We start from the raw sequence: 15,065 nt of genomic DNA on the forward strand, positions 1-15,065 counted from the left end.
AAAAAAAAAAAAAAAGAAATGCTCATCAACCTAATGTTCAAATTATAAGGTTTTGGTCTTCAGTTAATCCATGGAAAGCTACAGTGTTTATAAAATACACAATTGGACTATTTAACAAAATTCCAAGGCCACTGATTCTACTTTTTCACTTTTTACATTTTAAAATCCATCCGTGTATCTTACTTTCCTTTCTTTAAGAACTCAAGCTGATTTGGAAAAGTACTGCCATTCTCTTCTCGTGACTCGTAGATACTCATTTTTTCCAGCACCGCGCACACAAAAGCTGGATGAAGCACGTTTTCCACTGCAGCTACTCTTCCGTGCAACTCTGCTTTTGCCCCCTCTTGCCTCTGGAATATACCATCTTTCAAAACAAGTCAAAAACCGGCCAGTCAAAACAAGAGCTGGTAACTTTAGGTCTTTATTTCCACTCAAATCAAATTTAGTTCAATTAACAGCCCCACTGCTTTGGGCGAGGCTTGATTTCGTGCCAAGTCATTGGTCATAGCAACTTCAGGTAGATGGGGAGAAGAAAAACAAAGGTTGCAGACCTGAATGCAGAATTAAAAGTGATCCAAAGCCCAAGAAATAATGGTTTAAGGAATTCATATTTGAAAAAATAATTAGCACATTAATTGGAACACATTTTTAAAAATTCACCTTTAACTTAAACAGAAGGTCAATGGGATTTAGAAACCTAATTATAATCCAATATAATCCTAATTATGACTCTAATGTTTAAAAACCCAGACCTTTGTTTTGAGTTTCAGATGAGGGATGTGAAATGTTTATAAAGTTACTATCCCACTGTCTGACCCTTCTAAGCCTTCCGTCAAAATCTCAGGCTTTGCTGCCTTAATTCTTTCACTGTCCCTGGCTCTCAACGCTCTTTTTAGTGATGACAAGTGCTTATCAGAAACAAACAAATGATTCTATTTTTGGTGTAAAAGACAACAACAAAACAAAATGTACAGTATTGAAAGCCAAAGTTGAAAAACAGGAAAGTGAAGCCCCCTTGTGGACACAAATACATTTGATCAGGTTATGCACCAAAATTTCTGGTGATGCTTGAATACAGAAGTACTCAGTAGAGTATATTTCAGAGTAAAATGCAAAGGATTCATTTCAGGAGTTGGTCTAACCCCAATTCCTAACACCAGTCTGTCACGTCGGAAATGATTCCCTGCACCACTGAATGACTTTGGAGACCAGCCAGCCACAAGTTCTGTGGCTAAATGAAATGTTGTTTAAAGTACTTTAGGAGAAAGAAGTGTATCCTATGCTAGGATAGAACGGTTAACATTCAGATTTCTGCCTTTGAACTCCTATCCAGAGTCTGAGATGCTATCAGCTGGTCTACCCCCTAGGCTCCCACTTCCTTTTCCCAAGTAGACTACAGATAACCCTTCTTGCCACTTGCTCCAAGCTCTGATGACAAGTAAGGAGTCTGGGTAGTCATATGGGATAATCTGAAGGTCTTGAGAAAGTTCTGTTTGAAAAGTCAGAGACAGCATAGAATCTTAAGACTATGATGGTTAATTTTATGTGTCAAGTTGACTAGGCCACGGGGTATCCAGATATTTGGTTAAATATTATTCTGGGTGTTTCTATGAGAATGGATGAGATTAACATTTTGGATGAGATTAACACTTAAATCAGTCGACTGAGTAAAGCAGAATTATTCTCCCTTAAGTGGGTGAGGCTCATACAACCAGTTGAAGGCCTAAGTAGAAACAACAACAACAACAACAACAAAACCAACTGATCCTCCTGTGAGTAAAGAGAATTCTTTTCTGTCTGACTGCCTTTGAACTGGGACATCAGCTCTTCTTGTTGACCTTCATATGGGAACTAAACCATTGGTTCTCCTGGGTCTCTTGCCTGCTGACTAACCCTACAGATCTTGGAACTTGCCCACCTCCATAATCACATAAGCCAATTCCTTATAATAAATCCATATATATATATCTTTACACACACCAACCCACAACTCAGTCATGGTTTTGCTGTCAAGGAAGATGAGGCTCAGAGAAATTTTGCTTAAGTTGGGCAATTTACAAAACTTGAACTCTGGTCTTCTAACTTCAATCCAGAATTTTAAAGACAGAGAATGCGATTCTTACCAGATATATAAGTGAATAAACTCAGAAAGAGCCAGAGTCAAATGACCACATCCATTGAAACTGGGAAGTTGCACCCTTCCTGGCCTAGATCCAGGCTCTTCAGGGAAGAAGGTAAGAATAAAGGAAATGACCCTTGCCCCCAGTGACTGTTCCTCTTTTCTTGAGAGAAACACTCTGGAATAAGGATGGGGGAAGGGGGTGTGGGCAAACCGCCTGAGCAAGCTCAAGGTTTTCAGCAGAGACTGTATTTCCCTAATTTAAAGGGAAGACAGAGACAAAGGCCAGCGTACACATTTTTTCCTCTCACAATCTAATGTTCTGAAGATCTTAAATTGACAGGAATATTTCAATATAATAAAACTATTATTAAGTTGAGGGTGCCTCTTATAACTAATGGCACCTCAGAACTGAAAGCCAAACCCACAAGGCTTCAATTCATTTTCAGAAGGAAGCCCAAGAGTTCACTGCGTTATTCCCTGGTCTTCCTCTCCCTCAGCCGGCTCCAGCTCTTCTCCCGTATCTGTCTAGATTTTAGCTCCCTCCCATGGATCTTTCTCATCCTGCAGTTTCGCACCACACAGCAAAATGCCCAACTCCTCTGCTGAGGTTCCTGGGCGAACACATATGTGTTCAATACAATTGCTGCGGACCTATTCCCCGAAGTCCATGTGAGGGGGAGCAAGAAGCACCACAGCTTTGGGGCTTTTTTCTTCATAATAAAGACAGCCCTTGATCACGTGGATGCACTGAGAGAGCTTGAGGCAGTCATGAGTAGTGGGCCAAGCGGCAGAGAATGGTGGTGAGACAGTCAGACTTTTCACACCTTCCCTTGGTGACTCTGGGCCTCATTGCTCCTATTATGATGAGGACATCAGGAACAGCAGTTGCTTTGAGGGTTGTGAAAATGACACCACTTCTGGAAGATGTTCAGTACTGTACTCCGTAAGCCCATAATAAATGTAAACTTTTATAACTGTGCTTAATAATCATTGATGCCTACGATCCCTCCCTGGAGCCAACAACCTAGTCTTAGATCGCTTTGCTGAGAATGAGTTCAGTAGATAGTAACACCACAAGAATCTGTGAAAACAGAGGTAGGCCTCCAAATGTGACCAGCTAGAACGTCCCATTCCCAGGCTGTCTAGACAATGACTGGAGTAAACTAGAGATAAAGCGACACGTTCCAAAGGTATAAACACCATTAGTTTTTCACTTAAAATACAGAGGCTGAATAATGAGCCAAGCCATAAAATACCTAAAAGCGCTAAAAAGCTTATTCCTAAATCCAATTATTTTGAGCAAATAAAAACAGATTTTAAAACCCCAGCCTGTTTCCATGTTTAACAATATAAAATTTTCTAGTTAGATAAGCCCCTGGTGAGTGCTATTTGTGTCCACCTCTTCTGCATCTCTTCTGACTACCCAATCTCCTCTGGACTTCTAAAGAATCTATTATTAACTATTTACTCTCTTGAGTGTGTAAACAAGGCTGACGTTGTCCAAAACGTATGTGGGACGATTTGTCTCTGCCAAATTTCAAAGTGAACACCTTCAGATTCCCACGTCTGGGCATACCTGATGAATGTGTCCCCTAGAGGCTGAAATGTGCGAGGGGTCATTTCTGGATTCTTCCAGAAATGCAGCTGTACTAAAGGAAGAAAGAGCCAAGGCAAAAGCCTGGTCTCTGAAACATGGGCCAATGTTGGGGGGAAAATGACAGTTTATATTTTCATTTACTCATCCCTTCAACAAATACTTCTTGTTTGTTATGTGTCAGTCATTGCTGGAGAGCCTGAAAAGAGGCATGAAAAAGCCATCAGGCTCCTGTGCTGTCACTCTGTCCTCAGCCTGTCATTTAGCTGTCATGCCATTTCCTCCTCTGTCCAATGAGGGAAATGGTAGGACATCTCTCAGTGAGCTAAAAGCCCTTAGAGTGATACCTGGCACATAATAATGGCTAACAATTATTTTCTGAGCACTTACTATTGTAATACCTATAACTCTTCTCCAAGCCAGCATAGCAAATTCATGCCCAAGTCCTTAGAAGAAGGGACAGTATGAAGGAGTGATGTAAGACCAAAAAAATCTACTGAATGAAAGCTTTGGGATCCTTGAGTGTAAACTGGCACAAATGGGTTCACCAGCATTGACGTAGGTAGTGCTGGTGTGGGAGGAAATGGTGCCATAAGAGCCAGAGGGACTCCTGCGCATCAAGCCCTTTGTGTGGCCAATAGAAGCCATGACATTGCTTCAGGTTCCCACATCAGGACAGGAGCCAAATGGTGGACACCATGTGGTTGCCAAAACACATTTAACTGTGAGTGCCCAAGAAGCAACCCCAGGGGATTCTCAGAAAGAGTGAAGGGTGACGGAAGTTCCCAGAAACAGCAAAATACCATCACATGATTGTACAGTGTTTTTTGGTTTTTTTTTTAATTCTAATACTGGTTTAGCCTTGGAGTTTTTCAGTAATAATGTTACCATTTATTGAGTCCCAACCACACCACATGTCAGGAACTGTGGGAGAGTTTTACAACATTTTCTCTTTTATTCCTCACAACTCTGCCTCCATTTCCTACCACCTTGATGAGAGCACACTGACGGACTAAATAATTTGCCCAAGGTCACACATTCAATACCAGGGAGCTGATTCTCACCTTCCCACCCTAACTAGAAAAGGCCATGCCTTGGGGAATACAGTGTGAAGGACACCCACTCAAGAAATACAAGACAGTAACTCATTGGGATTCATCATCTTCCAACAGTTACCCAACAGAATGTCCCAGTCACAACTAACATTTATTTAAAACCAGTAGGAATATGTTAACCGTACATACCTAGTGCTATGTCTTCTTATTTAACATTAGAAATAATATAAAAGAAAATCAAATCGGTAGCCCTAATGTTATTATGATAAATCAAAAAGCACAGAGCACTTACCTGAAGGATTTTGTTGGTTGTTATTACTGGAGCCTTATCATTTATGGATTCCACAGTTACAAAAAGAGTTCGGGGCAAACTCTGTTTTCCAAGCTCTGAGCTATTTGCAAAGATGGTGAAATTGTCAAGAAGCTCCTCGCTATCATCATGCACGTAGTAAATCAATTCATTTTCCACCTATAACCACCACCAACAAAAATCACCAACTTATTGAAATGTGATTTAAAAACATGAATAAATTGCTATAATCCTAATTTTTATGTCTCTCTAAAACACAGAAGCATGTGTTCATCCTATGAGGTTTGATTCTGACACTTAGAGTAGAAATTATGATGGACAGGATAGTTTTCATGAAGTGATGCCACATCCTAGGAGTAAGTTTAAGGAGGAATGGAGCAACACAGCACATAGCGTAGGAAAGAGAACACCGGACTGGTAATCAGGAGACCTAAGTCAAAGGCTAGTTCTAACACTGAAACGTGCAATAGGTAAGTGATACAATCCAGCTGTTCCTTCAGTGGAACAACACCCACTGAAATTCAGACTCTACTTGTTTACTTACAGTGACTAATTTTTGAAGTTGTGGATTACTTTGTTAGAGAATTCAGAAAGTTAGGTTGAGGCTCTGAAACTTCTACCCTTCTACCCACTTGTTGGGATTTTTGTTGTTTGGAGACATCTGGACCAGGGCAACTATTAAGTTTCCCCAGACTTCCCTTTTCTGAACTAAGCATGCATTATTCCTTTAACTGTTCTTTGTATGGGAGACTATACATGCTACCTCCTAATCCTGTTCCTCCTTCAGAACACAATCATTTTTTGGTGCATCTCTTAGCAGATGCTACCCATAACTAGCTACCAAACATCTCCTGTGGACAGAATATAATGAAATATATCAAAATCAAATTTTTATCAAGGCAGATTTCCTTTACAGGTCCCCTGTCACCAATAACACAAATGGCAAACATTCACTTTTATCCTTGTTAGATTTCATTTTCTAATTTTCATTCTGAAATGGTCATCAAATGAATTAATTATTCCTCTTGGATTTGTAATAACCACAATTTTGATCAGAATGCCTTTCATGTCTTTAAGGGTCTGATGGAAAATACTGAAGAGCACAGGATCATAATTAGAGACCAAGAGAATTTTCAAGCTAGAAGGGAACTTGGTTTCAGTGAGTCTGTGACCCAAACGTAAAATGGCAGAGAACTTCCAAAGCCCAACAGGAGTAGTTGAACTTCTGAAAAAGTCTCTGGGGTTGTGTTTGTTTTGATAGAATACTGCCAAAAATTTTAACAGTTCAACTTTGCCCGTTCCTATGGTGCACTTCCTTTGAGCAAATACTTTTGATCTCTCAGAGGTGTTTCTGACAAGAGTTGAAAAGTTCAGGAAGAGTCTCAAGGGAAAGTTGTGGCCATTTGTACACAGGTGCTATGAGAATTTCTTTGGAGTTCTGTGGGCAGAGGAGTTCCAGACCATCATAGGCCTGACCACAAGTTCTGAAACATGCTGTTTCAAGCTACTTGAAACTAAACACAGAAGATGGCATTGATCAGAATGTGAGAGAATTTGTACCTAAAGTGCTTTAGGAACATGGTATTTAATTCAAGTTGCCTCCTCAGTATCTTTCCTGGAGAAATACAGCATTTCTTCAAAGGAGTGGCACTCCCCCAAATTACATGCCATTTAATATGTATTAATCTAAAGGCAAAGAGAAGATTGGGTAGGGGTTTGCCTATTTCTCGACTTCTAACACTAGAAAAATATCTGCTGACCTGAAACTGAAAGATATAACAAACTTGTAGAAAATCTTAGAAGACTGAAAAGTATTGGGTCCCCTGTCACCAATCATGTTCAGGGCATAGGGTGTCATGCCTCTGCTCACCTTCTCCCTCCCTCTTTGCTCCCCACCTCACTCAGGATTAAAGGTGAAGTAGAAGGCCCTCCCATGCTGGACCTCCCTAACCTCATTTACAGCTCTTCCCCCATGGCATGCGGTCCAATCCCACTAAACCCCTCGCTGCTCCCCACACAGCTGTTCACTTGCTCTTCCCTCTGCCTGAATGCTCTCCCACCATGTCTACCAGGCTCACCCATCCATCACCTCCTGTCTGTCTGAGCTGTCTGTTCAGATGCTGCCTTCTCAATGGGACCTCCCCTGACCACTTGATTTGAAACGGAACAGGCGCACACACACACCCCACTGAAGGCTCCAGCACTTCCCAGCTCCCTTTCCTGCTTTATTTTTCTCCATAGCACTAATCTTCACTCGACATGCCTTTTATTTCACTTATTTATTTTTTCTATTGTCTCTCTCTGCCTCCTTCTTTCCCCTCCAGTGCATCGGGGCACAGATTATTGCCGGGTTTGTTCACCGCTGTATCCCCACTCCTTACAACTGGCATGCCTGACACATAATAGATACTCAAAAATGATTTGCTGAATGAATGAAGGGCAAACATGGCCACGGGCTCCTCCAAGCCACTCAACACTATAGCCACCAGTTGTTGGGGGTTAGTGCTGCTTTACATGAAAACAATGATATCTCAAAACCTGGAGACCTTAGAGTCATATAGGAAGAGAAAGTACGAAGGGGTCATCGGGAAGAGCAGGGACACATGACCTTGACTGTGAACAAGGCTACACAATAACACAGATCCTAGAGGGAACACACATACGTGACATACAGATTTCAACCAACCATTCTAAATGCATACTTCTTACAAAGCACAATCAACAATGAATTGACGAAGACAGGATGAAAATTTAGTGCTCAGCCTCTCACCTAGCATCCCTGAGGTGAACAGTATTAAATTCAACTTGCACCAGAGCAAGTGGTCATCTTGGATGGTTTGTCCAGCCTTTGAGAAGGAAGCCATGATGAAGAGATGCCTATAGGAAGTCACTAAAGGATTACCTTCCCCGGGTCCCCAGTAGAGAAGCACTGATTTCCAAGGTCATTTCCAGTCCTCAGGATTCTCTGCTTCTTCCCATGGCTCCCTAAGGCCTCCCGGTTCAGTCTAACCCTCTCGACATATAATTCAAGACTCTCCCGTCTGGCCTCAGTTCTCTCTGCCACTCCTGAGCCCACCTGCAAGTCTTGTGGGTTATTTCCCAGCCCCCAGAACCCATTCACTTTAATGCCTCCTTGGCCACGCTGTTCCCTTTGCTCATGTTGCCTTTTTTTTTTTTTTTTTCTGTTTCTCCTCTGTTACCTCCCTGCTCTTTCTTTCTTTGTTCAAGTCTTGCTTAAACGTTACTCCCTCTGTGAAGTCTTCCCTATTCTCTTCAACTAGAGTCAGATGTGCCAACTCTGCACTTCCTTAGCACCATGGTGAGAATGCTCTGTGAAGCATCAGAAGGATGTACTCATGTCAAAACTTGGGCGCCTATGTCCCCTCCCCCAGCATCTCCTCAGGGCAAGGAATGTGGCTCCTTATGGCAACCTTGAACAGCAACTTGAACAGAAGAAGGGTTTAGCAAATCAATTCAAGTCCATTGATAAGATGAAATCCTTAGAAGCAAATCCTTAAAGCAACCTTAACAGGACAAAGATCCCCAGAGATGCCAGGTGGTTGTTAATGGCTTCCAACCTGAAGAGTGCATATTCCCAGGAGCTTATAAAGGAAATGGTGGCAAGCTACTTTCAATACTTAGAAAGTAATGGAAATCATTATTTTATTCATGATAAGAAAGCCAAGTCTCACAATAATACCAACCTAGCCCAAAGCAAAGAAACATGATAGCAGCCCCGAGCTGAGTGGTTATTTTATGCTGAACACTAGACGGGAAGTTGTGTCCTGCTGCTGGATTGTGGGGACTGGGCCATTTAACCATTGATACCACTGTGCTTACATAGGGCATGCACAGAGTATGCACTCTGTCAACATCTGTTAATTGAATAATGGAATGAATAAATGAGTAAACCCACTAATGACTAAAGCACGTCTGTGTCAACTATCTAGGTGTAACACTGTGAGTGGGACAGTGACAGTGTGGAATTCCTCTAGAAATGGGCAGCCAGGACGGCACAGGGGCTAGAAACCCATGGCTTATGAGCCAAAGTGGGAGAACCTAGAGATGTTTAACCTAAAGAAGATAAAATCCGAGGGAACTTGATAACTTTTTCTTTCAAATATTTAAAGAGCTTTCAGGAAAGGAGGGACGACTTGTGCTGTGAGCTCTAAGTGTCTAAGCAGCAGACTTCAGGTCAGCAGAAAGAACTTTCTAACAACTGAAGTATTTTTAAACCGGAAGTGCCCATTGCATGAAGTAGTGAGTTCTCCATCACTGAATATATTGAATCAATGGCTAGATGATCTTTCTATGGGGTTACCATGGAAGGGGCTTCTAGCGTCTGTTAGGAGGTTAAACTAGATACTCTTTCAAGTCTTATCACTCCTGAGAGTCCATTAATCTAAATAATAAATAGCATTTCTTTTTCTCTTATCCCATGTACCCAAATGTATTAACTGAGAATTATTACCTGTTTCCTGGTAAACTTCATTAGCTTTACTCTTGGAAAATTAGAATTGCTAACATAACCATGTTTCGGTGGTTTCAGTAGAACAAATTCACAGTCAACTCCCTCAAAATATTTGTTTGGAATTTTGAGATAGTCTTCCAGAAGTGCTTTGGAACCACCTTCTTGGACTGTGAAATTTTGTACCTCCAGAGGAATCCGCTTAGGGACGATATCCACTAAGATTTCAATTCCATTCACAGCTTGGAAACCATTCACCACTTCCAGTAAAAAACGGTCCTGTTGTTGGTCAGGAGCTGTCTGCACATAAAGAATATCCCCATCATCAATATCTTGTTGTGTAAAAATCAGAGGGGACTTTGCATCTGCACCCAAGCTTCCTTCTTCTGGTAAAGATTTCCGGAGGTATCCCTGCATTGGTGGAATTCTGACGGTGAACATTGCCTCTGAAGGAATATTATCTTCGTGGACAGCCTTGAGTTTGTATATACAACACACAGACACAAAAAGAAAATCACATCAATACTCATAAGAGTCAAGACCCTTGATGAACCAAACTGTTCTCTATTAATGTCTACAAATGGCTTAAGTTACTATCAGGGTTGATAGAGAGTTTAAACCTGGGTCTGTTCTGGTGACCATGTCAACATTTGCATTTAATGCAAATGGTTGCAAAGAAAAGTAATAGTCAACAAGACCTGAATAGCTACTAATGCGTTAACAAGGCATCATTCACAGCAGCAAGACACCCAGGACTCAGCAAGTTGAAGTGAAAGAAATAAAATGGTATAAGGAGAAGGAATGAAAGATGGTTGAAGAAGCAGAAGTTGAATCACTTAAATTGCAAGACTTTAGAGGAAAGTTTTTCTCTCCCCTTTTAACTAGCTCAGCATTTTCAATATATATTTAATCTACTGATTCAGCAAAATCCATCTCAAAACTGTCATTTTAACTGATTTATAGTCACTGAACTACACATGCCCCCTTATGGTGAAACATAAACTCTCCAAGATCCTAAAAAAGAATTGAGAAATGCTGGTGAGCCCCATATTTCCTCAGGCAAACTCATTTAGTAAACTGCTTCTGATTTGGGTTCATTTCTTCTTGATGTTATTGGCTGCATTTAGCAAACAAGTAAACTCCTTTGCAGTCCTGAGGGTATATTCAGAATAGCCTGTATTTGTGGCCAGCTGTCATAAATCACAGTTTACAAACCCTGTACAGAATTACCCTAAAACAAACACTCTCCTAACTCTGATCAGCAGGGCTTTGCCTGCTGGAAGTTTCTAAGTAGGAGCCCCAGGAAACCAGGTAGCTTCTGGTATAAGGTCTCACCCCTGGCATTCCACTAGTCTGCACCAATTTTATCCATCAATTTCAGGAAACGAAATGAGGCCACCTTCAGAGCTAAGGAAATTAATTGTGTAGGATAGCATCCTCTGCTGTTTTAGGAACACTTTTTATGTTTAAGTTTCTCTAAATTTTTATACCCTGCTTCATCACATCACAAATGTAACTCAGATCAAATGAAATATTTGGCAGCATTTCTATAAAAAATGAAAAAAGTAAAGATCTCTTAATTTACTATAATATGTACATCATCTCCTCATTCCCAGTTCATTCTACACTAAACAAACATACATACTTGTGTGCTGGTGTGCACTCGGCTTTAACATAAGGCTTAGTTATTCCATTTCCAACTATAGGAAAATCAGTAGTGTCAAAATCATGAAACTTTCCAGCTTTTCTTTTCAAAGGCATTTACGTTTAGAAAAGTCATTCTGAATACCAGGGAGAAATCAACACAAAAATAGCTCTTAGAAGCAGATTACTCTGGGAGAGAGAGAATGCTTGGTGGTAGGACAACTACCTACCTGGAGTCTTCCTCTACTCAGTTTTACTGGTTTTCCTTCTTCAACTACAAGGGTCTTAATGAGCAGAATTTGGGTGCGATGTTGGTGACTTTCTGAGTACATTCGTACATAGATGCCCACGTCTATATATATCTCTTTAACTTTCACTGTCAGGTTGAACACATCAGAGTTGCCGTCGCCATCATGCCTATAAATCACATGTCCTTGCTTCAAGTCGTGCTGGGAAAATGAGTGGGACACTGAATGGTTGACCAGCACTCTGCCATGCTTTGGGGGCTGCAGCATGTAGAATTCGATCTCGTGGTCTGTTCTGACATCTTGGTTTGTGGTGACACTGAGGTTAGTTGTTGTGAGGCTGCTGTCCTCTCCTCTTTGTACAACCAGCCCCGTGTTGTTGGCTATCTGGACATAAGGGTCTGACACACTGACCTCAAGAAGGGATGATGTGTAATGGACACCATCTGTCACGAACAGCACAAAGCGGGCAGAGTCTGCACCCCGATGTCTGAAGAGCACTCGCCCTTCCCGCAGGTCTTCTTGCCTGAACTGGTAGAGTTTCTGAGACAGATCAGTGGCTCTCACCAGGTCCCCATTTGGGATGCCCCGCCTGGTATAGAGCAACTGCCCATCATCAAAATCTGAGTCGGGGTCATGGTAACAGAGATCTGCCAGGGTCAGTAGACGCTGGCCATTCCTCACGACATGAAAGACCTTATCTACCACACGCACTGGTTTCTCATCATTCTTTAAGTCTACAGAAATGGCAACTTTGATTTCTGTAGATAAGTGTTCCGTGTCAAGATGCCTGACCACTCCCTCTTGGCCTGGTCCTGTGGCAGAGGCCACAAGGAGGAATTCATCATGCTGGGTCTCAGAGTCATCGTGGACATACATCAGCCGCTCACCTACTATGTCTTGATCAGTGAATGCGGTGATATTGTCACGACTTCCCAGAGGATCTGAAAAGTTAACCAGTTTCAGCTTCCCGTGTTGAGGACTCTTGGTGATTTTATATTGGAAGGTCTGATTGTCCAGTGTTTGAGCAAATAATTCCGATTTCGTAATTAATTTCCCTCCTCCTTCTTTTACAAATAATCCTCTGTTAGTTACAATAATGCGTGTCTTATCTGCTTCAAAGTTTATTCTGAAAGTATAATCTTTTGATTCTATGTGTTTTGCAACAATCAAGAACCTAAATGTGTCTTGTGTGTCTTCCCTGGGCCTCTCCTGTGGCTCATAACTTATCTTAGAGTCTGCAATGTTTTGTTGGCTGAAGACGGAGTTTGTTTTTAGAACTTTATTGCCAACTAGCAATTTTCCTTTCTTAGGTGGGGTCAGTAACTTAAAATGCAGTTCTCTCTGAGTTACGTCCACACCCTCCGTCACAGCCTGCAGATGATCAGAGTTCAATAATTGTCTGCCTATTTTCCTGACCTCGAGAGGAACGTTTTTCAGAAGTATAAACTTGAGCCAGTGTACGGTAATAGGAAACGTCAACTCTTCACTGATTTTTCCTTCTATGTTAACTTTAAATTTAAAGTGATCTGTAACATTTTCTAGCTGTAATTCTTGAAACGTACTGTGGTACTGGACACGACCCCGATCAACGGAACGCTGAGAAAAGGTACTAACTTGTTTCCATCCGCCCCTTGACCCCTGCCGCTGAATCTGGCCAAATTGGGGTGGATGAGTGATAGCATAGTGGGTCTCCATCTCGTGGGGTTCACCGTTAACCTCCACTGACAAGTTACCCTGTGTAATCAGAACCGTGCCACCCTGCTGGACGACTACCCCAGTTCTAACAGCCACTTCAAAGTCCCAGGGAACAGCCACGAGCCGTAACACTACCGTATTGCTAACCAGCTCTCCATCGCTTGCTCTCAGAAGGATCCGGGAGTTCCGATGACCTCTGTGCACGTAGAAAATGTTGCCATCTCTTAAATCCCCCTGCGTAAAACCATTAATGGCTTTCCCAGGACCATTGGTGTTTTCTAAAAACCCAGCATCTGAATTGAAGTTGCCAAGAACTGAGAAACTAAGACTCAAGGAATCTGTGTCAGGGTCTGACACGTGTATTATATTTGGAGTCAGTCGTTTCTTAGAATTCTCAAACACGAGAAGCAAGTTTCCTTCAGGGAGCTTAAGGACTGGGGGATCATTTACTGGAAGGACAGTAATGGTAAACACATATGGAACATGTCCTTGCAGGTATAACGGCATTTCCTTCTTGTTCTTGGACGAGACTGAAAATGTGAAAAAATCCCTCGGTTCTTCTGAACCACCATGGACATACCAAACTTTCCCTTGCCCCAAATCTAACATAGTGAAAGCCTCCTCCATTCTCTGCGCAGGGGAAACATCGATTCGAAGGAACCCATGAAGGGGCATTTCCTCTATTTTAAATAGAATTTGAGAAGGATGGATGCCCAAATCTTCCGATGCCACATCCACGTTCATATGCCTTTGTTCCAGTAACGCTCGCCCACCTTCTTGGACCTCCAAGTTATTCAGACTCAAGAAATAGCTACTTGCATGGTGAAGAAAAGGCTTGCCTGCCTCGGGGATGGTAGTGGAAAGGGGAACTTCTGACCGAAGCAGGTTTTCTGTTGTCATTACGAAAGGGTTTTCATGATCACTACCCTGCAATTTACACCCGGCAGCTACATCTTTGGACACAAGGGCATTCTTTAATGCTCTTTTTTCTGAGTTGGTTTCCAAGCCTCTTAAGCACCCTTTGAAAGAGATTCCTCGGGCAGATTTCCTGGACACAGAGGCAAGTTCTAACTTCTTAACTTCTTCTCCCTTACGGTTATCAAGACCTCCCACGAAGAGAGGACCTTCCGATACAAATGGTTGGCTTTGCAAAGGCAGCAACGTCCTTACCCCTTGCTCATTCACCATCAGGTCCAGATACCTTCCAGTGAATTTGAGTTGAATAACGTGCCACTTGTTGTCACTAATTAAGCTAAAAGAAGAGAGCTGGGTGTTACTTTTGCTCCTTCCTACACGAGCCTTCAACAGACCATTCACTATTTCCAAAGCAACAAAATCTCCTTCTCTACCTGACTGAAATAAAAGCAAAGCTTGTTGAGTTCCAGTCTGCAAAGCAAATTCCAACAGCCCTTCCCCTTGTACCCTCCATTCTGGGAAGGTAACGTAGGATCTGGAGCTAAAGAAATTGATGGCTTCATCCTCCCCTGCAAAAAATTCATCATTGCATCCTAGTGACACCTCATAAACTTTCTTAAAACCAGGGTAAGACCTGAGGGATGCGAGGATCTCCCTCTGGTTAAATACCACATCCTCCATACATCCCCGGAAATTGGGGAGCTCTCCATCTAGGTAAGGGATGTCAAGTCCACCATGGCCTGCTATGTAGATTCCGTGTTGAAAGTGCAAATTGTGCATCCCACCAGTGATCTGGCCAGTTGTCTCATACTGTTTGTCGATAACCAGAGAGAGATTGTTTTTAACATAGTATAGTTCCACTAAATGCCAATCCAGGTCATCCATACGAAGTCTTTGCTCAGAAAGGAGCACTTGTTCACCTGCACCCAAATTCACCCTCACCTGAAATAGAAAGAATCATAATTAATCAATCACATATCATAGTATTTTATTAAGAAAACAGGGCCATTCACA

The 15,065-nt window shown here is 42.0% G+C and overlaps 1 protein-coding gene across 5 annotated transcripts in view; it reads right to left on the bottom strand.

Moving 5' to 3' along the window:
• The window catches only part of LOC102726211 (chondroitin sulfate proteoglycan 4-like), a 61,513-nt gene that overhangs the window by 33,948 nt on the left and 12,500 nt on the right, over positions 1 to 15,065 (bottom strand). For all 5 annotated transcript variants that reach the window (XM_081826129.1, XM_031034415.2, XM_081826130.1 and 2 more), the window contains exons 3-5: positions 11,424 to 14,993; positions 9,553 to 10,023; positions 5,064 to 5,240 (exon numbers count right to left, since the gene is read on the bottom strand). In XM_081826129.1, coding sequence (XP_081682255.1) covers positions 5,064 to 5,240; positions 9,553 to 10,023; positions 11,424 to 14,993 — 4,218 coding nt within the window. The remainder of the gene's footprint in view (positions 1 to 5,063; positions 5,241 to 9,552; positions 10,024 to 11,423; positions 14,994 to 15,065) is intronic.

Source organism: Leptonychotes weddellii, chromosome 7 (assembly GCF_054177405.1).
Source record: "Leptonychotes weddellii isolate Sample4059 chromosome 7, ASM5417740v2, whole genome shotgun sequence".
NCBI classification, from domain to species: domain Eukaryota; kingdom Metazoa; phylum Chordata; class Mammalia; order Carnivora; family Phocidae; genus Leptonychotes; species Leptonychotes weddellii.